Consider the following 27,620-nt stretch of genomic DNA (forward strand, 5'->3'; position numbering starts at 1 on the left):
ATTACCGCAGCACTTCTAACATTTGTACTAATGAGAGCACTATTGATATGAACTATCAGCTGGTATTGGTTACTGTCTTCCTCCTGTGCCACACAATTGGTTAAGATTTCTGTGTTACAAAAGTGGTGTTTGTAACTTTCACAATTTTATCACAGACCTTGCACTGCAATGCTTGCTGATCATCTTAAAGTCCCATCTCCCACAGTCATGAATATCTGTTTTTGTTTGTTTTTTAAAAAAAATAAGAGTACACTTCAGGCTGACAAAGAAAAACTTGAAAATGGGACCTGCCTCCAAAGGTTCAAGGATCAGCAGGGAAACAAGAACCCAATGTTTATTTTTAATCGCCCGTGATTTTTAAGCCACTCAGGATTTCCTGTGGCCTGACGTTGGGGTTGGCAAGATTAAGAAAGGGCTGGGCAAGTCCAGAAACAGACCAGAGTCCTGAATTTGGGCCTAGGGTGTTTCGCGCTCTAACTTGCCAGCAACAGCTTAACCATCCGCCGTCGTGCACGCCCAGGTACAACGGGTCTCACTGTCACGTCCCTTGGTGGCTGAGAGGCGCCGCTCAGGCGTCAGGCCGGGGCAGCGAACATTCCCCCCAGGTTACGCGGGCGGACGGACGGTTGCTCCACGGTTAAGGTGACGTGCACAGGGAAACTAGGTGGGCTGCGCCCTTGCCTGCTCGCTGATGCGGCACGGAGCCGCAGGATTTGACCCTGAGCACTGTCCGGCCTGCTTGTGCTGCAGGGCGCTGGCTACTTGGCAGCTTTCTCAGCGCACGGGGAAGGGGGAGGAGCAGTCGTTGAACCCGTCTTCAGCTCCGCCTCCTTCCCGGCTCGGAGGCGCCAGGACTCGAGGAGCGGCGAGACCCATCCGGATTTCTAGTGTACACGGGACGCCCCAGCGCCCCCACAGAAGGCCCAAGGGGCAGACTCCGCGTGCGCCTGCTGGAGCGAGCGAGCGAGCCCCCGCCCCCCCGGGCAGCTACGGCGAAAGAGGGAGGGGTCTGCCTGCAGGCAGGCAGGCAGTTAGAAGCCCGCTTCGCGCGGGGGCTGCTGGGACTCCGAGTGCCGCTAGGGGTTGGTTGCTGTAACTTTGCCTGCTCCCAGGCGGTTGGTTCGGAACGCTGCGAAGCTCGAGCTTGCCCGGTTGCTGGGGTGACGGGGCGGAAGCGGACCTTGCTCCGCGCGCCATTTTCAAACCGCTGGTTCGGCTTAGCTGCCGGCGCCGAGGTCTGCGGAGTCGGAGTCCCGGGTGAGTGTCCCTCGCATGCGAGATCATGGGCGCGGCCATTAGGAGCCTCCAGGCGGGGGCTTCTTTTCCAGCTCCCAGGGAAGGAACGGGCAAGCCCTGCATGGTCATAGTCTGTTGCTATGGCGAGCAGTGTCCGGTGCGGGAGACCTAGGAGCTCCCGGGGCTGCGGGGTTTCGGTGTCCGGGTCCGGTGGGGGGTATCCTGGGCTCCATGAAGTAGGGACGCGGCGTCGCTTAGTGGCAGGGCTGGGCTAGGGCGTTTGCGGATCCTGGGGTGCCCGTGGCTGCGGCACTGGGTGTTACCGACTATCCCGGCGTCGCCCCGGACATTAATGATGGGGCCCAGTTACCACCACTGCGCCTTGCCCGCTCCCCAGGCCCTGTGCGTCCCGCCCACCTGTGCACCTGTACCAGCCAACCTTCCACCTAGTGATACCTCCTTGTGATCTGCCCACCATGTACCCCAGCTGACCTCTTACGCTTATCCTTACTGCAACCTTTGCAATCCCACTGCCTCCCGTGTGTGTGCACATGCACATTAACCCATCTCTGCAATCTGTGTTAACACCCCTGGCTAGCCCATTTCTGCAGTTGGAATCTGCATCCTTATATGTGTACTTGGACTTTCAGAAAACCTTTGACAGGGTCCCTCACCAAAGGCTCTTAAGCAAAGTAAGCAGTCATGGGACGAATGGGAAGGTCCTCTCATGGATCAGTAACTGTTTAAAAGATAGGAAATGAAGGCTAGGAATAAATGGTCAGTTTTCACAGTGCAGAATGGTAAATAGAAGAGTCCCGCAGGGATCTGTACTGAGACTTGTGCTGTTCAACATATTCATAGATGATCTGGAAAAAGGGGTAATAAATGAGGTGGTAAAGTTTGCAGATGATACAAAATTACTCAAGATAGTTAAATCCAAAAGCTGACTGTGGAGAGTTACAAAGGGATCTTTCTAAACTGAGTGACTGGGAAACAAAATGGGAGGTGAAATTCAATGTTGATAAATGCAAAGAAATGTATATAGGAAAACATAATCCCAAATCTACACACAAAATGAAGGGGGTCTAAATTAGCTGTTACCACTCAAGAAAGATATTTTGGAGTCATTGTGGATAGTATGGCAGAAACAAAGAAATCCCTCCTCTTCTCATAGCAGCCACTAAATCATACCTGTTAAACTGCTACCAGGCTCTGAAGCATCTAGTTAATTTGAATACTTCTACTCAGCTCCAGAACCCACCATATAGCTATCGGCCTACTTTTCAGAGAAAGTAATTTGTATCCAGGCTTAACTGCTGGAACACCAGATACAGCCCCAGTAACGTGATCTCTTTCCTTCCTAAATTCATCCCAATTGTACAGCAGGAAGTCCTAGTAGCAAGTGCAGGAAAGCAAAGTCACCACCTTCAACTCTAAGCTTTCTTGGCTGCTGAAGGAGAATTGAGATAATTAAAACTGTCAGCACTTCCTTTGAGGAGGGTAATGTACCAACCATCACAAAGCACACAACAATCCATCTAGAATTTACAAAACAAACTGATGTCTGCAGTTACCTGACCTCTAACCTTCCATTTCTTAAGGCCATATCTGTGCTTCACAATTAGGTGAACTTACAGCCACCGCAGTAATTACTGTGATTTTTTTCATGTCTACACTACCCTCCTTTTGTCGGTGGTGCACGTCCTCACCAGAAGCACTTGCTAGGGATGTAAAATACTAAACAGACTAATACTTATTGGTTAACTGGAGGCACAGGCTCTCTGTCTCCATGGTGATGGAGTTGGGCCATGGCTGAAGGGGCTGCACTGCTGCTGCTGCCTGTGGAGGCTGAGGCCCTGCTGCCGGCGCTGCGGAGCACCCTGCTGCAGAACACCAGGGACCATGGGTCTGAGAGATGGGGTACCCTATGGAGCCAGACTGAGGGTGCTACCCAGGGGTTGAGGGGAGAGGTAGGATGTGGGGGGAACACAAAATTTTATAGGTTAACTGATATAATTTGAATAGTTTAAACAGTTACCTTTTGTAACCAATATTTACATCTCTAGTGTTGCACTGACTTAAGAGGGGCAGTGCGGGGGGCTGAGAGCCTGGGCTCTCAATTCAGTGCCAAGCTCCTAGTTGGGAGCTCTGCTGCCACCCAGGCTATCAGCTCCCCGTGGGAGGGAGCTCTGTGTGGAGCATGGAGCTGAAGCCCGGGTGGCAGATGGACTCCAGCTGGGAGCTCTGTGGGGAGCCCACAGCCTGGGCTGTCAGTGCCAGGCAACGAGGCTCCAGCTGTTAGCACTGCTGGGGCCCACACTAGACCCCCCACCCTTCATCCTCCTCCAGGACCTACCAGCAGTGAAATTGACATTCTTGTCTATTACATGGCTGCAGCTGTCAGCCAGCTTGACAATCAACAGGCATTGCAAGTACGGCAGTGTCTATATAGATACGTCAACCTAAGCCTTATGCATCTCATCAAGGTGGATTTACTAGGTCGGCATAGCAAGGTAATTAGCATCAGGAGAACATTGTAGCATGTATGCTTACATAGTTGGGTTGATATAAGCTGCCTTATGTTGACTTAACTTTGTAGAGTAGACATGCCCTAAACAAGTTAACAGAGAAGCTTGCCAATTTTACCTAGAACTCTCCCTAGGCGCTGCCAGTATTTAGGCCCTCTTCCACAGAGGATTCAAGCCAGGACATGGTATAGAAATGGTGTTGGGTAGATTGATAGATAATCTTCTCTTGTCTACAGAGCAGGGCCTTGCATCCATACTCTTATCATTAGAAACCTCTCCATGGTAGACGTTTTGATAGTGGAACATGAGATCTTTCTGTCCAGCCTCAGACGTGTGACTGGGATGTATGAGGTTTATCGCGTCACTTGTTGTGGGCATCTGCTTCTCCACCTTCAAAGCCTTCACCTGTGAAGCCTCGCAAAATCTCCCTTGTTATGTTCATCTGTATGAAGTCACTAAGGAAGATTGTGAAACATGGATTAAAAAGTCAGATTTGCAGATGACATCTAGGTTTACATCACTTGCATATCAGATACAAGCAGCACCATTTATCTCCCAGTGAACTAAGCATTTGGCTGAGATCAGCAACTGGATGCAGAATTGGTGGTTGAAGCTAAATCCTGGAAATAGCGAGGTCATGAACATCAGGAGAGGAAAGCATTTAAAAGAAATCAACCCCTCTGTAACAAAACCCACCATTCAGGGTGTCTGTCTTGCCAGCCATAGTGGGAAAGGTGTATTTTTCACTCAAGGACTATTGGATATTCAGATGCAGTGAAGAATTCAGGGAAGTACTAAGGCTGCAAACTCTCATTGTCATCAGATCTCTGATTTACACATTTTTGAACTCCAGTCTAAGTGCTATAATTTACTAATTATGAAAATATCATTAAAAAAACCCCTGCAGTTCATACAGAACAGCTGCTCATCTGCTCAAAAACAAAAGCTACCAAGATCACACTATCCCAATGATCTGCTTCCTTCATTGGCACCCTATTGAGTACCAGGTCAAATTCAAGGGTTTGGTCCATCTTCAAAGACCCCCCTGAGATTGGCCCAAGTTACATAACTTTTTCACCTGGTATGGTCCTGACTGCTGACAGTTATAATCTACTGGAACTATGAAACTGTCAACCTCGAGTGAAATTTGTATTTGAAAGAAACAAAATCTTTTTGGGAACTGGCCCTAGATCTTGCTCCTGGAGTACATCAAGATGACCATAAAATTCAGAAAATGCAGAATCCACTTTGATTTAGTCTTTTCATAAAAAAATCTCTCCAAAGTCCGGTTCTTGTTGATGGGAGGGAAAAGAAAAAGAGAGATTTTTAGGTGTATACCTCATGATTTTGGGAGTAGCTTAGATAGGTGCAGTATAAAAATCTAGATGAATAATTTCTTTATAATAAAATTGAGTATAAGTGGTCAGTATCTTTTAATAAAGGCTTTTAGTTACACGATGTTTTGAGGAGATATATAGCTATCTATATTTCATATATAAAAATATCAGGTTTTGTTTTGTTTTTTACCAGAAAGGATTGATTTCGCGTATTCATGTTATACAGTGGCAAGAAAGAAACTCTGTACATATTCTGTAATCTTTTTCAGGTCACCTTGTTTTTGGTGGAAGTGATAAAACCACTTTTGAAGCATATTCACAATGAGCACAGCTGCAGAGCGAAAGTTTATTAACCTCAGGAAGCGGCTAGATCAGCTGGGCTATCGGCAACCCTTGGGAGTGGAGAGCTTGCCTCTGGTGGAAAAACTTTTTAGGTATCCAAACAAAAGGGAAATCTTTAAAAAGAATCTTTAGTCATATCAGTGCATGCGACTTGACTATAAAACTAGTGGAAAACTGCCTTATTTGTTAAAAAAAAAACTGCTTAAAACGCAAAAATAATTTTCTATTGGAATAGGGTCAAATGAGAAATTGTTTAAAGTGAACATTTAAAATTTTACGAAAAATTATTGGGATAGTTTCTAATTATTGACAAGTTAAGAAAATCCTAGTATCCAGTTCCTGGTACAACAGGGTATTTACTGGTCACTATACAGGCTGCTGATCTTCACTTAAAAATCCAGGATGTCTGAACTGAGGTTGAAAATGAAAACTTACCTTCTGACTCAGGTTCTTTATAATCTTATGTGGGTAAACTGTATATATAATTAGCTATGTCCACATTTACTGAAATGTGTTATGGGATGCAACTGGTTGCATAAAGCAAAAAATTAATTTAGTTAAGTAGTGAGTCTGGAGGACAATTTATCCACTTTTCTGCCGTTTGATGGCTCTGATGCCATTAGGCATACAGGAATTACTATCATGGATCAGAACAGAGGTCCATCTAGTCCAGTATGCTGTCTCGGATAGTAAACAGCACCAGATGCTTTGGAGGAAGGTGTAACCAACCTCACAGTCAGCAGATGTGGAGTAATTTGCCCCCACTTGGGTCTCATCCTGAGCACCAGTAGATTGGTTTAAGCCCTCTGAAGCATAAGGTTTAATGTTCCTTCCACAAAATTTGTTATAATTAATTATGGTAACTAAATATTCTTGATATCCAAATCAATGCTAATCCCTTTTTGAATCATGTTAAATTCTTGGCCTCAGTGACTTCCTGTTGCAACGACTACCACAGTTTAATTACATGTTGTTTATCAGTTTTGAATTTCCTGTCCTTTAATTTAATTGAATGTTCACTTGTTCTTGTGTTATGAGGCAGGGAGAACTGAAGTTTCTGATCTGCCTTGTCTATACCATCAATTATTTTCTATACTTTTGTCATGTCTCTTCTTATTCGTCTCCTTTCTAAAGTATACAATCCCAATTTTTTCAATCTGTATTCTTATGACAGGTTTTCCATGCTGTTGATTATTCTCGTTGCCTTTCTTTGAACACCCTCTAGCTTGGAAATTTTCTTTTTCAGAAGAGGTGCACAGAGTATTCCAGATGAGGCCGCATCATTGATTTATATAAAGGCACTATAGTAATCTCTGTATTATTCACCATTGTGGTGTTGATGCATTTTATGCCATTCACGGAAGGACTCCAGTTCTCATTTTCAATCTTGTTGGACAAACTAATCTCTCCATCCAATATTTTTTAGCTCATATCGTGTTGCAGCTTGTGCTTGAAGAGCAATATAAAACATTTTAATTTAGAAAAATAAAACTCAAGGCAACTCATTTTCTGCATAAAGAAAGCAGTTCAACATAGTTTCTGGTTCAATAACCAGGTCCAGGGTGTCCATGGACAAGATACTTCATAAGAAAAAATTAATAACATAATTGATTGAGTACTAGAAGCTTTCTTGACAGGATGCCCTTTTTCATATCGAAAATTTAAGAAGGATTAATAAACAAAAAACTACTTGTGCTGCTGTGAATTTTTCTTCACAAAGAGAATTTCCCCCCACAACATTAGGCCTAATTTTAGGAATACATTTGTTAATCCCACATTTTTGTTTTTCAGCCACTAGGTATGTTACAGAAATTAATCACTGGTGACTTCTGGTGGTTCTGCTAGCATTACTATGTAATCATAGGATCCTATCTAAATATCTAGCAAATTGTAACCAACAATTCTAGACAAAAGCAAGAAGGGAAAGGAGAAGAGGCACATTTATAATGTCTATTTCGTTATATTGCGTTAATATTTTGAAGGTTGCATTGAATTATCATAAAATCTTTATAATGATAATTCTGTCTTTATATACCTGAGCTTTGGAATGTACCTGTGTATAATGCTAGGAGAGAGAGTCTTAAAATCTTTCTGGTAGATGAAATAAATAATTTAAAAATGGATTCAAACAACATGACTATCTTTTTAAGGACAAAATAACCACTTGTGATTGTAACTTTCAGTTTGGTAGGATTCTTACCTGAATTTGGACTGTCTGCTGTCCTTTGATTTCAGTGACCTTGTCCATACAACAGAGAGTCTGCGCAGCACAAAGTTATCTGCTGGAAAAATTGAAAAGGAATGCAGCAATTTTGATGCTATTCTGGAACCTTATAAAGCAGAGAATGCTAAACTCACCAGAGAAAATAATGAGCTACATTTAGAGATATTGAAGCTAAAAGAACAATCTGATCGTCATGTTAAAGGTAACATGAAAAATTAAGATCATGTTTAGTTTTTCTGCATATCAAAAATAACTGGATTTTGTCTCAGATTGCACATATGGCCCTGATCCTGCAAACTCTTCTATATGTCCTTAACTTTAAATCCATGTATAGTCCCATTGACTTCAGTGTGTTTACAAGACTGGGGCCTAAATGTACAAATACTTGTTTTATAATCCAAAGGCTGCTGAACTCCAGTGCATTAACATACTGATCATGTCAAGTTACATTTTTTTTGAGATACTCCTACAATAATGATACTCAGACTGAGGTCAGGAGCTGCAAGTGGCTCTTTTTCTGCAGCTCTTTGCAGCACGATATTAAAACACTGTGTGATTTAATCATTAACCAATCTAAGTTACTAACCAATAGGATGCTTTTACTGTGTTGTAAACCAATTATAGAATATTTGGTCAGTCATTTTGCTGTGAGAATATATATATCTATATATATAAAATAAATAAATAGTAAATGAAACAACAATGAATTCACATTACGGTGGCTCTTTTGGGTAATGTTGATTGCTAATTTGGCTCCTGAACCACTGATGTCTTAATAATATTGTTCTACAACATGGAAAAATTGCTTAAAAATTAAAATAGTAGGAATATTGCTGTTCAAAGTGTGGTTTTACTCTGAAAAGGGACTGTGTGTGTGTAAATATGAATGAAAAGTCTTTATGTGGTTCTACATTTATGATCTTTCAGTGACTTCTAAATCAAACTTTTTCATTTTTCAAATTTGTGGATTTTTTCCCATCTGGCGAACTGCAAACTCACCCTGAAATCTAACAGTGAAGCCATTGTTCTTTCTGGCTCATTACTAATACTAATACTTAGCTTTTATAAAAATGCTTTTCACCCATAAATCTCAAAGTACTTAAAATTCTGTAACTGGAATTTAGTTAACAATCCTGAAGAGAATCTAGTTAAATCTCATAGACTTGTAGACTTTAAGGTCAGAAGGGACCATTATGATCATCTAGTGTGACCTTCTGCAGAACGCAGGCAACATGACCTCACTCACCCACTTCTGTAATAGACTCCTCACCTATGACTGAGTTATTGAAGTCCTCAAATAATGGTTTAAAGACTTCAAGGTACAGAGAATCCACCAGCAAGTCACTCGTGCCCCATGCTGCAGAGGAAGGCAAAAAAAAAAAAAAAACCCCAGGGCCTCTGCCAATTTGCCCCAGGGTAAAATTCCTTCCTGACCCCAAATATGGTGATCAGCTGAACCCTGAGCATGTGGGCAAGGCTCACGAGCCAGACACCTGGAAAGAATTCTCTGTAGTAACTCAGAACCCAACTCATCTAACATCCTATCATAGGCCTTTGGGCATATTTACTGCTAGTAGTCAAAGATCAGATAATTGCCGAATTAGGCTGTCCCATCATACCATCCCCTCTATAAACTTCTCAAGCTCAGTCTTGAAGCCAGCTAGTTTTCTTGCTCCCATTGTTCCCCTTGGAAGGCTGTTCTAGAACTTCACTTACAGAATTGTATTAGCTATGCACTTCTAAAAGGAGAAAAATAGTATCTTAGTAATTAAGGTAAGCAGAGTCCACTCTGAATATGCACTTATGGAAGAAACAACCACATTACAGTCTGTTTTCAGAATGGAAGTGCACTTTGATTGAAGCGTACTCAATCTATAGCTATTTGATGGGTGCAAAGTAGGTACATGTGACCTTTATGGAAGCCACAGATCTGATGGAAAATCCTGGTCTCTGACTGGTTTCTCACAAAGTTGCACAGATCATGCTAAGCAGACAAGCAAAAGCCACAGGATCCCTTCCAGTCTTAACAGCTAAGAACAGGAGAGGAGGGAGAAGATGTTCTGTTTTGGATTTGCAGGGACCATAAGATAAATAGCACACTATCATTTCCTTAAAATATCATTGTTTGCTCGTTATTTAAACAAGCAATATTCATCCTATAAATGCCTTTATTTTTTCATCAGTGAGCTTTTCATACTAATGAATGGTCAAAAAGGAAATAAGTATAATGTCAGATCTTCATTGCTTATCACTGAATTATTTTAGAAGTATTTGGGCTAAATATTTCAGTATAGACTTCCGAATTTGCAGATAATTTTTTTGTAAATTAAAAAAAAAACTTGGATCTTGTTTTGTGTTTCAACATTGAAGAGGTTTTAAACTTTTTCAGTGCATTTGTGAGAGATAATGACCACAAATATCAAGTTAGGTTTTTTATTACATTATGAGTTAAAATTGAAAATCCTGAGGTCAGACTTTATTTTTTGCCTATGACTATCATAAGTAAATTCGAGACTAGGTTCTTCTGCCCACATAAAATATAAATCTTGTTCCAGACTTGAACACACACAATATGCCACTGGCACATTCTAGTCTTGAAGTTGACAGCCCTCATGTTGAAATTTTCAGGAAGAGTTTATCAACTTAAAATAAGAAAGATCTATCAAACCAAATATCATATACATTAAAATAGAGTAGAATAAAATATACCCTTCAACTGTATAATATATAAAATGAAAAATGTTTGTTACTTTGAGGGCTGTATTAAAAACAACTGTCAGTAGGCTTACATTGTGTTCTTAAAGCTTCCACAGATAAAGTAAAAATGTGTTGCAAAAATTACCATTATATTTTCTTAATACTTTTACCAGCCATCTTTAACAAAATTAACTTGAGGCAAGATTTTAGAATAATTAAAATAAAATAATAACGTATCCTGAATATTGAGAACATAAGAATGGCCATACTGGGTCAGACCAATGGCCCATGTAGCCTGGTATCCTGTCTTCCGACTGTAGCCAATGCCAGGTGCAGAGAGAGCCAAAGCGTCTGTTTTGTTTTGTGCAATAGTATTACAATGACAAATGTAATCAGCAAAAGCAGTATTCCAATATATTTATCTCTTCTTTTTTTTCCATTTCTATCCTTACTGTGAAAGAAGAGCCAATGGCAGTTTGTTTTGCTGCAGCACCAGCATAGTCTTAGCTGTAAAGACATTTTAGCCCTTTCCAAGGAGGAGCACATCAGCGTAAGGGTGATGCTCTGATGGCACAGAGCAGTTATAGTAACCGCTTATGCCACTTACTGTTCCTGGTATAGAAGGGTAAATGGTTTATGGCTACAGGAAAGAGGATGTGGCCAGGATGTCTGAGCCTGTTGTGACTGTTGCAACCTGGCATAAGTTAGAGCAGTGCAACTCCAGGGGAACAGCCTGCACAGAGCGTCCCTGAGATCAGAGGAATGCACAGCTGAGCTTTAAGCTGCTTTTGCATACCACCGTCTGACTTGTGCTACTTGTAGTTTGGCAGAACTAGAAGTCTCCTGTTCATTCCACTAGAGTTCATATTGAATAATAATAATAATTAATAAACTGCAAATAAAATTCAGATGATACGTATAGGAAGTAAGACTTTAACAGCTGAAAAACACATATTAGTAATAATGAGAGGAAATTTGCATGAACTTTACAAGAATCTAAAGCACTACATACAATTATAAGCTCTTGTAAAATTGTCATGTTTTGGAAAATGAGAACATCTGATTTGTTTATGCATATTTTTATACGATTAGAATGTTGATAGCTATTGTTTTGATTTTTTTCTAAAAGACTTGAAGGCCACATTAAGAAAGGTTGAACATGAGACAGCCGACTTGAAGTTTCTGAATAACCAATATATACATAAAATTCGATCATTAGAGCGAGATAACAAAGCCAAGACTGAAAAAATTCAGCAACTTCAGGAGAAGAATCTACAAGCAGTAGTACAAACTCCAGGTATGACCTGTAAATATGAAGCAATCCTGGGTAGTCTTACTTTTCCCAAACTGTTACGATGCTCTACTTTATAGGTAAAGATGAGAAGTTGGGAGGAAACTTAGCATTTCAGTACAGCATAATTATCTTCTTAAACTTTTGGCTCTCTGCTGTGCAGGTCCACTTTTCCATACATTTAAGAGAGATTTGTGTAACATATTGTTATCAAAGAAAGATGATGAGCAATATGGGCAAAGTTGTCTCTGCATATGTATTCAGTGGAAATTACATAGTTAGAAAATTACATAGTTAAAGGTATCATATTAACCAACATAATTTTGATCGTGACTTTGCTACTAATGTACATAGTGGCAAATCATGTTTAACACTGTCAGTTGGTCATGGGTAAGCCCATGTCTCAGTAATTTATCTTAACCATAACCAAATTACACCATGTTAAATATGATTTGTCCCCGTCTATATTGACTGCACAGTAATGGTCAGCATCATGTTAATTAACCTGTTAGAGCTGTTTGAGGGCTGTGTTAAATTGTACTGGCCTGTAATAGCCATAAAGGGCTGTAAACTTAGTTTAAAATCAAAGTAATATAGTGGCTTCTAAATCCTTGCCTTCTTGTTTTCAATAATCATGCCTCTCCCCTGCCTTTCACTGGTATGCTTACAGCAAGAAGAAGAACACATGGACACCTACTTTGGCTGTACACTGCTGCAGGATCACAATTGTTGCATCTGGTTGATCCTCTCTGAGTCACTTATTTGGCTTTTGCAGCTGAAATCTGTTTAGTGTTGGGGTGCAAAACTGTCACTGTGCACCAAGGATCTGGCCTTCTCAGCTCACATAACTAAAAGTAGTCTCACTCTGCAGGTCTCTCTGATAAACGGACATGTGCTGGTGTTTTAATTTCACGTTAGGGTAACTCCTTTCCCATACTCCTTTCCTTTCCCATACTCCTTTCCCATACTCTTTCAAATGAGGAAGTGTTTGTGGGGAACAACAAAATCTTAGGTTTTATTTCTGAATTCTTTGGTTACCCATCCACTATTGGCATCTGAAAGAAATCCATGTACAATTTAGCTAAAATTAAGTTATCTGCTACTCTTTTTCACCTCCCTGCGTTCATATTCCTCCTTGGGATTTTTGTTAATTTCTTTCTTTATGACCCATTATACTTTCCCTTTATGACCGTGCTTTTCCCTCCTTTTTTTCCTTCTTATTTTTCCCCTCAGGAGTCTTCTTCAATTATCCTTATTTCATGCTCTAAGATTGTACATCATATTTAATCTTCTGGTCAGTAGAACTAGTGGTTGCTCCCTCTGAAACTAGTCAGTACTGCACCTCATGCTTTTTATTTATATAATATAATATGAAAAATAAATTAGTGGTGCTCATGGCCCTTTACTTTAAAAGCAAATAGCCAAGGTTGCTTAAAGTATCTATAATGTAAATTAGATCGATAAGGCAATTAAATTAGTGATAGACCATTTGAAATTATGGGAGGAAGGAAGGGAAAAGAGGCATCAGCAAACAACTAGGAACTTAGTTTAGTCAGATCAAGTAGATCCTAAATGGTGTTTTGATTATACTTTTGACATTTTAATTTAACTTTTTTTAATTCAGTGCTTAGCTGTTAGTGTGAAATTAGATCAGTGGTGGAAATGGCTGAAAGACATGTTTTAAGGAGAGCTAGGTTGTTTAGTGAACAGGAGTGAAATACATCATTTGGCCACAGGTAGTCACTAGAGTGACACAAGGAATCCATTCCGTCAAGTGCTGAGAGTGCTGGAGAAACAGTAATCCTAGCCCAGGCTTCTCTAGGGAGATGTGAAAGTTAATTACAAATACCGGTATGCTACTACTAGATCCCTTTGTCAGCCTCCCTTCTGTTTTCTCTCTCCCCATTCTCTTTCGTCTCCTTGCTCCCTACTCTTTGTCCCTCCCCTTTTTGTTTTTTGCCTTCTACTGCTAATTAAATCCTAATTTAGACTCACTTCTGCATTTCTGAAAAATTTTCCTGTGGCTTTGTAAAGACGTAATGAACAAAACTGTCAAAATTAAATCAATTCTCTTGATTTTAATTTTGCTGCTGGGGGATTTTCACAGAAATTTTCTCTCGCTCATCCTTCAGAATTACTGGAAGAATTCCTTCAATTCTATACCAAATGCCTTTTTACTGCAGAAACGTCTCATAGCTTTGTTTTTGGTGATTTATTTTTCAGCTGTAACATTTTAATATAACATCACTCAAGGTGTATGTCTGTAGCAATAAGAGTTCTATTGCTCTTGTGTAGCTGTGGAAACTTGCGCTGGTCTGCAGTTCCATGCTTATATAATCATATGATAGCTGATGAGTCCTAGGATTCCTGTTACTCCACAATATTCTGACCATGGAAATTATTCTTTCATACAGGCAGTCTTATTTTTCTCAGTGTGACATCCATTAATGGCAAAGCATATGTCAAACATAATTTAGTATAATTATTATCACAGTTCAGGGCAACTATACCTGTAGTCTCCCCTCCATGATCCCTTGAGGACACACCTAGCTTCTCTTAGGCTTCCAGTTTCCCAGTCATCACCTGTCTTGGTTAGAGAGCCATGTGCCTCTCCCTCCTGACAGGGTTTTTTCCAGATGACACAGTTCCCTGCCTACACTGTGGTATTCCCAGCAAGCTCCATCATCTGCACTTTTTCTCTTTGAAAGCTATAAACAGCATAATTGCCCACAGTTATAAGTTACCACACAGCTCTTTATAAGCAAGCACGTTTATTGTTAAGGTGAAAACATTACAGAGAAAACATTAAAAAGAATAAAAACCTACATACCTGCTAAAATGCTTATCAGAGGACATCCCAATTCCACCATTAGCCTCTGATAGTGTCAGTCCTTCAAAAGCCAAACTGGGCATTCCCATGGTTAGGAGTTCATAACTGGCTTAGATTCAGCACCAGAACAACCAGGACTAGTTCAGTCTTTCCTTTATGCTGCTTGGGCCTTTGATCTTGGCCCCATGTAACAGGTGATCAGCAGACAATGGCTTGCTCCTCAGGGTGTAGCTTCAAAAGGCTGGATGTTTTCCTAATTGGAGGTAACTAATTTGCATTAACCACTCCCTAGTCATTTCCCAGGAAATACACTTCACAGGTTTGTCCCAAAAGTCTCTTCTTGTCTGGAATATGGTTTAGTATAGTCCTTTGATCATTCAGGCCTTACATCACATCTCCCCCTAAAGATTACACAGCAATGTAAGCATAGGGATAATAGAACTCGAGTCAGCTGACCCATGTCAGGGAACCCTGGGTTTGAGCATCTACACTGCACCTAAGTTAAGGATTTTATGAGTCATTCTTGAACCTAGGGCTCTAGCATCCACACTGCAGTGCACAGAGCTGAGTCTGGTCAAAGTAACCCTACCCAGGCTGCCTAGCGCCCTCTGTGCTTAGTATTGACACTCTAGCCCTGTGAATGTGTTGCATTGTGGGAAAACTCTACTGTCCACCCTTTTGTGATGGTGCTATTGATGGGACTCCCATAAGGAGCAAATGAGTACATAAACTGCATAATTAGCTCCTCTGGTGGCTGTCTCAATAGAATGACTGCAGTCTGAGAAGGCTTTATACCGATCTGCCATCTAATGTGAGAATTGGGCTTTCCAGCTCTAGACTGAGTCACATTGAATACCATGTGCACTGTTCTGAGGATAATTGGTACATCGGTCTCTGGGGCTGTCAAACTATTAAAGTGAAACTTTGCTATTCTAATTTTGAAAATAGGCTGTTTAATGAAGGTGTTCTTGTTTGTTTTATTTTTTCTGGTTGTTTTGAAGTTTGACAAAATGTAGGTTTCAGAGGAAAGACACACACACATGAGAGATAGTGTGGCTGCTGTGGAGCGGTGAGGTGCATCCCCAGTATTCGGGGTGTAGTGTGCTTAAGCACCCTCGGGGATCCTTTATCTTTTTATAGGGCCAAATGCTGGAGTTTTGATTGCAGTCCTTGCACAAATATAACTTATTTCCTTCAACAGGAATACTCACATGAAACGGCAAGTAGGATTTGCTTTTATGTATTTTATCTTTTTGGGGTTGAGAACCATCTCTCATAGCTCATTCTCCTGGGCTAAAAAAAACCCCCTTGCTTTTCTCTAAATAGTATTTTTACTTTACTTTTTGTCATCTAATATTCTTATTTCTTGGCCAAAGTGCTTGGGGGCTGGGAGAGGATTGGTTCAAATGTATTAAATAGAAATTTAGCCTGGATATGAAAGCTGATGTTTTTTTTTAAATAAAGTATCGAACCCAAAGTGACCCAAGTGGGAATGGAAAAGTCATGTAAATGAGTCACTCAGCCCCACTTTCTAGACCTCCTTTTATCTGTTTCACAAGTGCCAAAATTCTGGCTCTGTGTGGACTATGGCAATTATATGTTAAACCTGAAAATTTAATCCAGTTCAGAGCAGGATTAGCTGCCACTGAAGCATCAGAATGCCAACCAGATGTTGCTACCCAGCTGGCAAAATGCCATCAATATCGTTTTAATTCCTTTTTCTTATTTAAGCTGGATTCTTTTTTGCTTCAGTAAAGGCAATATATCCCGAGGATCCCTTATCCCTGCCCCTGTTGCACCTGGGGAGGCAGGTAAAAGGAATCCCTGAGAGGTTGCGGGTAGGTTTGTGGCTGACACCCACTCACTGCCCTGATAGTTCATGCAACCTCAGGAGGTTGGGGGCCAGAGAGTGGAGTGATGACCAAATGGCTGCCCAGCAGGGAGGGGGAATGGCAGGGCTTTCAGCTCAGCGTAGTCAGGGGAGGGATGACCCCCAACATCCTGGCAGCCAGGAGCCACCTGGCAACTTCTGTTCCGGGCAAGCTCTGCACAGCAGCAAGGAGGAGCCAGAGCCACCACTACTCCAGGAGGAAGGGGAAGCGGGCTTGGCCAAGCAGTAATGACACTTCTAGCCACTACATTGGCTGCCTGCAGTGCTGCTTCTCTGGGAGCAGAAACTCTGGAGGATATCAGAACCTGAGTCAAGCTAAGGCTGCGTGCATGCAGAAAAGCAATAGGCCTTGGACCCTAGGGCCCAGCTTAACACAGGATCAGACCCTCCAGCCCTGCAGGGTCCTGCAACCCTAGGTCCAAAGCCTAGGTTAGCACAATTGTGGACGCAAGAAAGGATAGACTTGAGCCTGGGCTCACGTTGCTGTGTAGTAGAGCCCTGCAGTGGATCTGGGATACTGCAGGACTTGCTGCCATAATAGCAGGAGCAGGTAAAATGTACTTTGTTGTGGGCAGGATTGGGTGGACAAAAAAACTAGACTGTGGTAATTTGCGGTAAAACATTTAAACCTCTCATCAGTTTGTCATAAATAGAATTTCAGCAATATAAGGCAAGTTTTTCTTTTTTTTTAAATCAAGGTTTTAATACTTAAATTTAAGCGATGGATAGAAAGAGATTTGATGTCTACTATAACAGGAATTAAAATATTTTTTAAAATAGTTTAAGCAAGATTTGCTTTATTCTTTTAGTGGTAAAAATTGTATCTGAATTCTGTTTTTATATATAATATATTAACCAACTGGGTTTTGTTGTTTGGTTTTTTTTTTGCAGGGGGGGGTTTGTTTTGGTTTTTTTTAGTAGCAAGGGGGAATCTGTGTCTCTTGCAGGATCTAAGGTTCTTGTGCATGGAAGCCAGATAAAAATGCAAGAAACAATGCAGGAGCAGGAGTGGGTATTGCAGAGTGGGACAGGATCAGGATTAAAAAAATAGTCCCGTGCAGGGCTGTACTTTGTAGACATACCCTTAGAGAGGTTACATACAATTCCAGCCCATAATAATACATAACCTTTTTTATTTAATATGATGGACCACCTAGATTCTTATACTTAATTCAATAAGATTTTTCAAAGATATTGCAGGAAATTGCCATATCTGTAACCCTGAAATGTACAACAAAGGCAGAAAGAGGTAGAGGAAGTCCAGAATGTTGCATGTTGTACAGCTTCTATTAATTTTTATTGTGTTAATAAAAATTTATCATATCATTTGTAGATCTCACTATTGAATGGGGGTTTAATTTATCTTAACATATCTCAATAAGGCAACCTAGTCACTGGATTCTCTGCTAAATCCACTAAATTTGGAATTGCATGTCAGTGAACTCTGTGCCATTATTATATGATGAGGTGGGTGAAGTAATATGTTTTACTGAACCACCTTCTGTCCTGAAGAAGAGCTTTGTGTTGCTCAACAGCTCATCTCCTTCAGCAACAGAAGTTGGTCTAGTAAAAAATATTACCTCACCTATCTCGTCTCTCTAATATCGTGGGACCAACATGGCTACGACAACACTGCATACATTACATGATGACTGTTGAAATTTGTCTGTTTGAAAATATTACAAATAGAAATAACAGAATCTGAAAATTGTTTAAAGTGTTGAGGAGCCTTTTTCTCAGTAATGTTCTTACCAGCAGCTCTTGTGCTTGTAGCCATTGATTAGTTGAAAGGGTGAAGACTGGTGAAACAGTAACACATTCTACAGCTTGTGTTGTAGAAAGTTTAGGCACCCATACATATTGAGGGAAAGTTCTTGTGTTGGACTTTGTCTGGATCAGACTGCATATTTGGTTATTTAAAATTGGAATTAGACAAAATTAATGTGTAGTATTGTATTAAGGATGTTGTCAAGAACGTATGACTTCTCCTGTCCATGGATGTTTCTCTGTGACAAAAAGCAGGAACCTTCCACTTCAGATGCTGTTGAATACTTCACTTCAGATGAAAATATAATGTCCTCTTCTGTTTCAATTTCAAGTAATAAGTATTTGTGGTTTTTTAGGTGGCAGGAAAAGAAACATTCCATTCAGACGTCAACTCATGCAGATTGACCAACCTGTCCCTCCTTCAGGAGTCAGCACCTATCCAATTCCTCAGCCAGATGACCCTTATGTTGCAGATCTTCTTCAAGTGGCTGATAACAGGTCACTTAAAGATTTTTTTTTAAATATTGAAATGTTGGTAATATATATTTGCTGTTGTAACAATTTGTTTTCCTCTCTCTTTAATCTTTGATATCATATAGCATTTCATGTCTCCTTGCTATGAAGTCTTGCAGCACCAAATCATGCATTAATTTGATTTGCTAGTCTATAGCCCTTCTAGATTTTTTTTTGCCCTTGCTTAAGAGAACTTATTGCAAGAAGAACCTCTAAGTGCATGGAGATTAGGTCATTCATGTATCTCTGTGGTAATGACACCAGAGAAATCAAGTGAGACTAGGAAATGAAATACATATTCTTTAAGACAGGCTAGTTTTTTTTTACTGGATATCATGCTTATTGACTGACAGTGCTCTCAGTATGGAATAAATATTACATTTCTTCATTCTTAATTTCTATATTTAACACACTAGCACTGGAGATTTAAATAAACAGCTTATTGTCTTAAAGCATTTCTCTTGAGATTCTAATATGGTACCTGAAATGAATTTTAGATCAAATACTGTGAATTGAAGCCAAGAGTGCAGTGTTTTATGGAGGGGGTGGCTCGTCTTAGGTGTTTTTCTATATTTGATATTTTTTTCCTTTTCTGATTATGTATTAAGAATTTTTGTCTGGGAATTTGAACTTGTATGAGGCTCTAGTCATATAAAAAAAAAACTTTACTCTGATGTCTTCCTGATTTTCTTCTATTAAAACTCATCTACTTTTCATATGAATTCTCTGTACCTTTACTATGCATGACTGTAACCCTTCTGTTTAAATGTATCTCAAATGTATCTCTTGGGGGACAAGGAACAAATATAAATAGAAAACTGTTGAAACTGCATCTCACTATAATACGTTGGTGTCGAATTATTCAATTAAACCAATCTGGACATATGAACTATATTGTAAATATATTTCAGAATTCATGAACTTCAGTTGGAAGTAGCTGAATTGCAGGAAAAGCTGGAGATATCTGAACGTGGGGTGAAAAATTATAGCAAACAGGTAGAATTAACACTTCAAGATTTTTTTGCCACAGTAACATTGGAATAGTCTGCATATAATTTGTATTTTTACATTACTAGAGAAGCATTAAGCTTCAAATATGGTCAGAATGAGTTCCATAAATTGGTAATATTATTCTCCCCTTATTCTATACTGTTCTGCTTTTACACTTCTGGATGATATTGCTAATGCAAGGATGTTTTCTTAATAGATGTTTTCCTAATGCTTATGTTGTGTTTGGGTGAATGATTCCATTAAATAACTTATATTTAAGGGGTTTTAAATTGAGGTTTCTGTGTATTTTTACAAGCTCAAATCATTCCAGGATCACTTTGATGTACAAATATACACCCTAAGGATTTTTTTTTTGTTAAGTTTGGACTACATACATCTATTTAAAAACATGATTTTAAAAAAAGTGTATCTGGTTAGGATAAACTGTCTTTGCAGTGTCTTAGTCCATATATGGTTTATTAGATTCCTGTTTTGAATTAAAGTAGCAACTTTTAGACTTGCACTCTGCGTATCTGGAGAAATAGATAAGATATCTTTTTACATAAATAATATTGACTTTTTAAACATATGTAAATAAAAAAGGAAAGGAGGTTATAGCACACAACAAAATATTGCCTTAGTTGAAATTAATGGGGAAACTGACGCTTTAAAAAAATTTCAGGAACAGAATATATACGCAGACTTAAATTACAAATGTTTTGAAACCAAATAGTTTAATAACATCTATCACTCCACTTAAATTGGGTCTTCTTGGTTATTAAGATTTTAGTTTTCACATCCCAAAGTGGATCCCCTTTAGAACTGATGAATTCTTGCTAATTTTTTAGGGCAAATTTAAATCTTTTCTTGGAGTTCTGCCTTCAGCATGTTTTCTCTGACAGTGAGAAAACTTGTGGCCTTGGTCCTCCCACACCAGCCCTGATTCTTTCTCTCCCTCTCTCTTCCCCCAAGCCTATTTTCAGAGAAAGCCTTGTGAATGTAAAACAGTTAAAATAGCTTGTAGTGCTGATAGTTTTGTCACTGATTACCCCCTCCTTCCCAAAAAATTCTTGTGCTGTTTATAGCCCACCAAATAGCTACCCACAGCTGACTTTTGTGATCATGAAACCCAGAGCTGTGCCTGCTTTAATTTTTATTGGAGGGAGATCTCCAAATAATTTTGTAGCTCTGAAGGGAGAGTAAGGTCTGTTGTTGGTTGTTCTAGAGCTGCTGAAAGCTGCCTTTCAGCTCTCTGTTGCTAAATCAATTTTTCTGTTGAGGAGTCAATGTGACCTCTGACCACAAGAAGTATCTATAATATGAGACACACAGATCTAGTAGTCTATGCTTGGGTCTGGGAGCAGGGGAAGTTTGTATTCCGTACTGACTTGCTCTGTGGCATTGGTCAAGTTACTCAACCTCTCTGTCTCAGTTGCTCTATTTGTAAAATGGAGGTGGTAATCCTAATCTTCCCCACAATGATGGTCATGTGATTATTTCTTGTTTGAAAGAATCACATAAGTGCCAGGTACAATATTAGAAAGGGAGCTGAGGGAGGACCTTGAAGGGACAATGGATAGCATGGTGTAATAAGTAGGACAGAGATGAGACAACTTAGGATATGGAGGGGGGTAGTAGAGACAGTGTAACCCAGGAAGAAGTAAGGCACTGCACAACAAAATGGGAGTAAATGTAAAAAAAGAGGAAGATAGATGTTGCCTTCCTGAGAGAATGATCAAAGACAGAAATGAGAACAAAATGGTGTGGAGATGGAAGTAAAGAACTGATAAAGAAATGGTAGCAGAGAAGCAAGAAAAGCACAGATTTTAGGTTAATGACTTTTATGTATTATAGACTTCTATTTATTGTGCTTCCCTGAAGACCACAAATTTGCAGGGAAAAGATGGGATTTTGAGTGATTAAATTACATTAATGTTGACTAGTTGGGGTTTTCTAATTAAATTGGAGAAAAGATAGCAAAAATTACCTAGAATGTATGTATCCATTCTTTGTGAATGGGAGCCCTAGCAGCCTCCATTCTTTACGATATATGGAGATTTGTCCTTTAATATATGTTCTTAAATATGCAATATACACATACTCAATCATCGACCTTCACTTCTACTACAGCAGAAAAGGCATTTTGCTGAAAGCAGCCTTTTTTCTCATTGAATTTATGTCTGGATTTCTAGCCTCTCCTTATAACCAGGTACTTCCAAGTGCTTTGGGTTGGCTTTATCTGAGTCCCAGCAGCTGATTTTCTTCCAGGCTAGTTAGTCGTCTGGAGAATTAGAGATGTAGCTGTCTTTGTTCAGGATTGGCTTGCTACATAGGGGCCTGACCAGGAATTCTAGTCTTTTTCCAGTCCTTAGATGAGTATTGCATCCAGTCACACCAACTGTGGCCTTTTCATACTAATGCGTTAAACATGAATGTCCCATGTCAGGGTCACATCTTCCCTTTGCCACAGCATTTTTCTTGCTTCCTAGTTTGCTTTTCAAAATATTCAAGACAAGTTCAGTAATTCAAATGATCTTACTCCTTATTTTAGTTTCAGTCAGGTAAGATCCTATGAAATTCTGTATTTGAATGTATCTTACTGTTCAGTTTGTTTAGAACAAAGTACTGGGTATCTTCAAATCTGTTCGAATTGAAATTTTCTTCTTCTGTTATTCCCAGCTGAGATACAACAGATTCTTCTCAAATAGCCATGGAGTTTCCAAAACCAAATTAGGTGAAAGGAAGGAAGGAATAGCAGTGTTAAGTCCGACCTTTACAAAGTGAAATCCTTTAATCCTTTCTGGTTTAAAATAATTTCAAAACTCTGATCTTAATGCATTTCGTCTGAGACAAGCAAATCTGGATATCTATAAAACAAAATGCACAGAATCTATGGGAGCACCAGAAGTAAATACATCAGTGATTTTAGGAAGCTTGCTACCATTGCCTGAATGATTTACTCGATCCCCTGACATAATCAAATTATAACCTCTTTTCTTTCCCTGGGAGTGTGCAGGCTATTAGAGGTGACAAATTCATTTATTACCCAAATAAACATAAAATACTGTAATCTCCTTATGCCTGATGTGTGTCTCCAATTTTGATTACTTGTGCTCATGCAATAAAAACATACCTCATTCGGTTTAAATAGTGCTGCTTACAATTGACTGATGTAGCACATTTGATGCAAAGTATTGGTTGAGTACCCTTTGTGCTGTATTAGCTGGCAGTATGGTAGGGTGCTGGAGAAATCACTTTGGCACATGAATAAGCCACATTATGGAATACCAATACTTGGATGTTTCACTTTTGTATCTGCTTAGTAAGCTTTTTTAGTTTTCTAATGAGAATGTGCTTATAGCAATTGCTTGTGCTTGAGGAAAACATTTGACGTTGGGAATACATTTGGGAAACACGTTTCCTATTTATATATATCAATCAAAATAACCATTAGTAATGAAGATGTAATTTAAAAAAAATATATTTATATATTTTGCATTTTGAGTTTCTGAATTTCTAAGATGTGTGCCTTTGATTTATTTTGTATGTGTGCTTTCTATTCTCTTTTTGTGGCTATTACTTACTCTTTTTAAAGATATGTATTTGGACAGAGTATTTTTTTCAAGCAACTTCTCAAATTTAATTTTTACTGCATGTTCATTTCTTTTAACTTTAAATTAACATTATTGGATTATTAGTGTGGGCTGCAGATGGGGAAGGGACAGAGGGGGCAATATTCTTTAAAATATTGAACATTTTTCAACTTTAAAGCAATAATTACAATCAAGTAACCAGTGGTGTTTTCCCAGTCAGTCTACTCCCTTTAATGTTCTAGAGATTTTCAATGTTCAGAATTCCTTACTGTATATCATGCAGTTATATATTTATTATTATTGTGACAAGCAAATGGTTAGCAACTTTAAATTCATTCTGTTTAAGATATACAAAAATAGTAGAGGTTTTCTAAGACTGTCTAGCAGATAAATAAGCACTTAAAAGGAATAAATATTTTCTCCCTAAAGGTTGAACTGAGAGACAGAGAGATAGAACGTCTAGTACTAGCACTGGATGGTGGTCGCTCTCATGAAGTTCTATCTTTGGAATCCAGAAGTAAAAGTAACGAGAAGCTTATTGCCCACTTAAATTTGCAGGTAACACATTTATGCACGTTAGATGGTCAAATTTAGAAATACTAGCAACTTATAAATGACTCTCTCATTACAAGAGGTAATTGCTTTGCTCACCCATTCTCACCTCCTACTCAATGACTGTCATTAGCCCTCAAGTACCCAGCTTTCATCCACCTCCCCCATTGTTCTCTATGCACTTGTATATCTGTGTTTCCTATTTTTACTGTATCATTCTACCTCTGCATCTGACGAAGTGAGCTGAGTCTCACGAAAGCTTTATGCCTACAAAAATTAAATTTGTTAGTCTTTAAAGTGCCACAGAACTCTCGTTGTTTTTGTTATAAATGACTTGTAGTTCTTCTTTTTAAAAAGTGTGTTTTATGTGTTAGAAACAAAATCAGTTTGAGGCTTAATCTAAAATTGCATCATGTCTTTTGTTTACCAGTATATTTTTAGATTACTTCATGTTTATGTTTAGAATAGTTCTAGTTCATAACTCAAAGGTCTCAGTTTCTGTCTAAAAGCTTTTGGTAAGACACCTGTGTTTAGTAATTTTCATTTTGTTATGTTCAAACTGTAAAATCTCTGTAATATCTGTTTGGACTAATTTGAAAGCAGTTAAGTTTTTGTTTGGTGCTTTATATTTTTTTCTATGTGAGAAGGACTGAAACTACACTGGAAAGAGAAGTTACTTACATTTTATTCTAATTCTTCAAGTACATTGACTTTGCAGATACATTTGTGTCTCTGGCATCATAGGGTCAGACAATCTGGAAAAGTGGTAGATTTGAGCCATGCAGATCCCGCCTTAGACGTTCACTGCATGTGTATCAGAAGTATTAGTCTGTAAGGGCAATTCTAACTGGGAAGTAGAAATAAGTATCTCAAGAAAATCTTTAAAATTAAACCTAGCAACTTTAAATAGGAACTGATGATAATGCTGAAAAATTGAGATTCTGAAATTGAAAATAAATGTGTGTTAAAGGTAGAAAATTGCTTACATTGTTTAACTGACGATCAACATGAATGATGTGAATAATTTAGGCTGGAATCCTGCAAACACTTATGAAGGTGGGTAATTTTGCTCGTGTGAGTTGTCTCACTGAAGTCAATTTTATAAACTCTTTGTATTTATTTTTTAAAAGGGTACTGTGAGTTAAAACAAACATGAGTAGACATTTTAAAAGGAAGCATTTATCTTGTCTTAAGTTGCATTATTATCCTGCATTCATAATGTAATAGCCCAGTGAGATAATATGGAGAGGAGATTGCAGCTCCTGCTTTATAGGACTCCTGTAGTGAGCCTGGGATAATGAATGAGGTCATCTATATGGGGATATACATATCCCCACTTAATCCCTTCCCCCCTTTTCTGCTGTATTCCCTGGTAATACAGTTCCCCTGTAACATAAAGAGAACCAATGGGGCATGCTTATATCTCTTGTACTGCCATTCCCCTTTATTACCCCACCCCTTATGTCTCCTGTGGTCCACAGAAGGCACTTCCCTAGCTACTAGCAGTGCTTGTCTAATGAGCCTCTGGGGCTACTGCAGGGGGCACTGCTGATAACTATGTATCTAGTTAGGTTATATGGCCCCCATTAATGTAATACCTGAGCACCTCACAATGTTTAATTTATTTATTCTCACAACACCCTTGTGAACAATAGAAGTATTGTTATCCCAGTTTACAGATATGGAACTGAGGCACAGAAAGATTAAGGGTATGTCTCCACTTTAAGCAGATGGTATGGTTCCCAGCCTGAAGAGACATACTCACACTAGTCTTCATTGAGCTAGCTCACTAAAATGTGGCAGCATGGTGGGCTAACCAGCATGAGTACGTCCATCAGAGATCCTACCACATACTTGAGGTGGCTAGCCCATCCCCAGTTTGTTGCCATGGCTATACTCTATTTTTAGTATGCTAGCTTGATGAGGGCTAGTGCAAGTATGTCTCCTCAAGCTGGGAATCACACCACTATCTCCAAGTGTAGACATACCTAAAGTGGCTTGCCCAAGATCTTGGACACAGGAAGGCAATGGCAGAGCAGGGAATCAAACCTCCAGAGTCCCAGACTAATGCTCTAACCACTGGACTGTCCTTCCTCTCCAGCTAGACAAACTCCTTCCCTAGCCTACAGGTGACATGAGTGGAAGTTCAAGGAGATCAGGAATGTGGGGGTAGTGATATCTCCTCAGTATCTTTGGTGGAGAGAGAGTCATTGGGGTTGCCAAGGTGCATAGTGTAGTAATGGAGAGAGGAGAGCAACTGGGGACTTGTGCGGGACTTAGATTCTCCACCCATTACTGTCCCCCAGGCTGTGTCTCAACCCTATGTGGACACATGGATGCCCATCCATTAATGTCCTTCAGGAATGGGGTAGGCTTACAATCAGGGCTGCGATCAGAAGACCTGCAACTGAGAAAACCCCCATACCCCAGCTCCCTTAGCTTGGCTATGCACTTCCTGGTTTTCTGATGTTTATGGGTTTTTTGCAGTACTAAGGCCAGGTCTACACTACAACTTACTTTGGTATAACATGTCGCTCAGGGGCATGAGTGGCGTAAGTTACATCAACTAAAGCGGCGGTGTGGATAGCCTCTCATGGAGGTGGATTTATTATGCTGATGGGAGAGCTCTTCCCCCATCACCATAGAGTTTCTTCAGCAGACACAATACAGTGGTGCATCTGCGTCAGTACAACTGCAGTGCTTCTAGTGTAGACTAGCCCTAAGCTTCTTGTAAAAATGATTGTGGGTCTTAACTCCACACTTTTTGGTTTTTCAGCATTTGGGTTTTGGGAATTAAACTCATGTTCTGGTACGGTACAAGGAGCTCAAGACAGTATATATATCAGCATATGTGCAATGTGGCCAGCCATTAGATGGCATCATCATCAGCCAGGTGGAGAGCCAGTAGCCTGCCATCGAAATAAGTCAGAGGGCACTTGCCAAGGGTATGCAACATAATCTGAAGTTGACTGCAGGTGCATCGCGAGTCATTAGAAAAAACCCATTTAAAGAGATGACCACAGATGTCTCAGCAGATCAAAATTTGGTGGACAAATGGTTGATCAGTGATGAGAGAGTGATTTACGCCTGTTGTTGCTGTCTGCTCATTGCACCAAACAGATTCCTCCATTTTGTCTTGTGGTGGCATAAATGACCATAAAGGATGTCTAGAAGACAGGCAAGCTGGTGGGTGGTTGAAAAGATCTGTGTACAAAGGCAGGTTGCTATTTTCATGGATCATGGCTAGTAGTGTGACTTCTCATGGCAAATATGGGGCAGTGCTATGTTACTAAGTTTCAGGAGCCATGGCAACGATGTTGCCCATAAAGTCTCAGTAACGATACACATAGCTTTGTTAAGCAGATGAGCAACACCAGACAGGCTCATGGTATTCTGCTGTTGAATAGCAGAGTGCAAGGGCTGATGTTCTAAGCATACGGGATTCTCACCCCAGATTGAACCAGCCAATTTTCTGAACAGGTTTCTTTGAATGCTGACTTTGTCTGCCATTTTCCTCAAGTGGTTGTGATACTTTAATGACCTATCCAATGTTACACTGAGGTAAACCGGGTTTGGATCATGCTGCAGGCGTAGGCTGTTGAAGAAAACGTTTAACTTGTGGCTTACACTTGCATTATGCAGATGAAATATACTAGAAATCATCTTGGAAAAGCTTAGCTGAATGCGCCATTGACTACAATATTCTAACTTGAGCTTCATATAATCATTCAAGACCTTGTCAATTTCTGAGAAGGGCTGAGCTTGGTAGCTGCAGCAGATATTGTTGGCACAGATAAAATTGTGTGAGAATGTAGCTGGCAGGTCATGG

General features: G+C 39.7%; 1 protein-coding gene across 3 annotated transcripts in view; it reads left to right on the forward strand.

Annotated features, from left to right (window-relative positions):
• The first annotated feature begins 308 nt into the window (after positions 1-308).
• CEP135 (centrosomal protein 135) overlaps positions 309-27,620 on the forward strand; it is a 98,928-nt gene continuing 71,616 nt past the window's right edge. For all 3 annotated transcript variants that reach the window (XM_067530575.1, XM_067530576.1, XM_067530577.1), the window contains exons 1-7: positions 309-1,257; positions 5,371-5,535; positions 7,679-7,869; positions 11,494-11,661; positions 18,500-18,641; positions 19,568-19,652; positions 23,669-23,797. In XM_067530575.1, the coding sequence (XP_067386676.1) occupies positions 5,423-5,535; positions 7,679-7,869; positions 11,494-11,661; positions 18,500-18,641; positions 19,568-19,652; positions 23,669-23,797 (828 nt within the window). In that variant the 5' untranslated portion in view covers positions 309-1,257; positions 5,371-5,422. The remainder of the gene's footprint in view (positions 1,258-5,370; positions 5,536-7,678; positions 7,870-11,493; positions 11,662-18,499; positions 18,642-19,567; positions 19,653-23,668; positions 23,798-27,620) is intronic.

Source organism: Emydura macquarii, unplaced genomic scaffold (assembly GCF_026122565.2).
Source record: "Emydura macquarii macquarii isolate MOO-44397 ecotype Brisbane River unplaced genomic scaffold, CSIRO-AGI_Emac_v2 contig_3108, whole genome shotgun sequence".
Lineage (NCBI taxonomy): Eukaryota > Metazoa > Chordata > Testudines > Chelidae > Emydura > Emydura macquarii.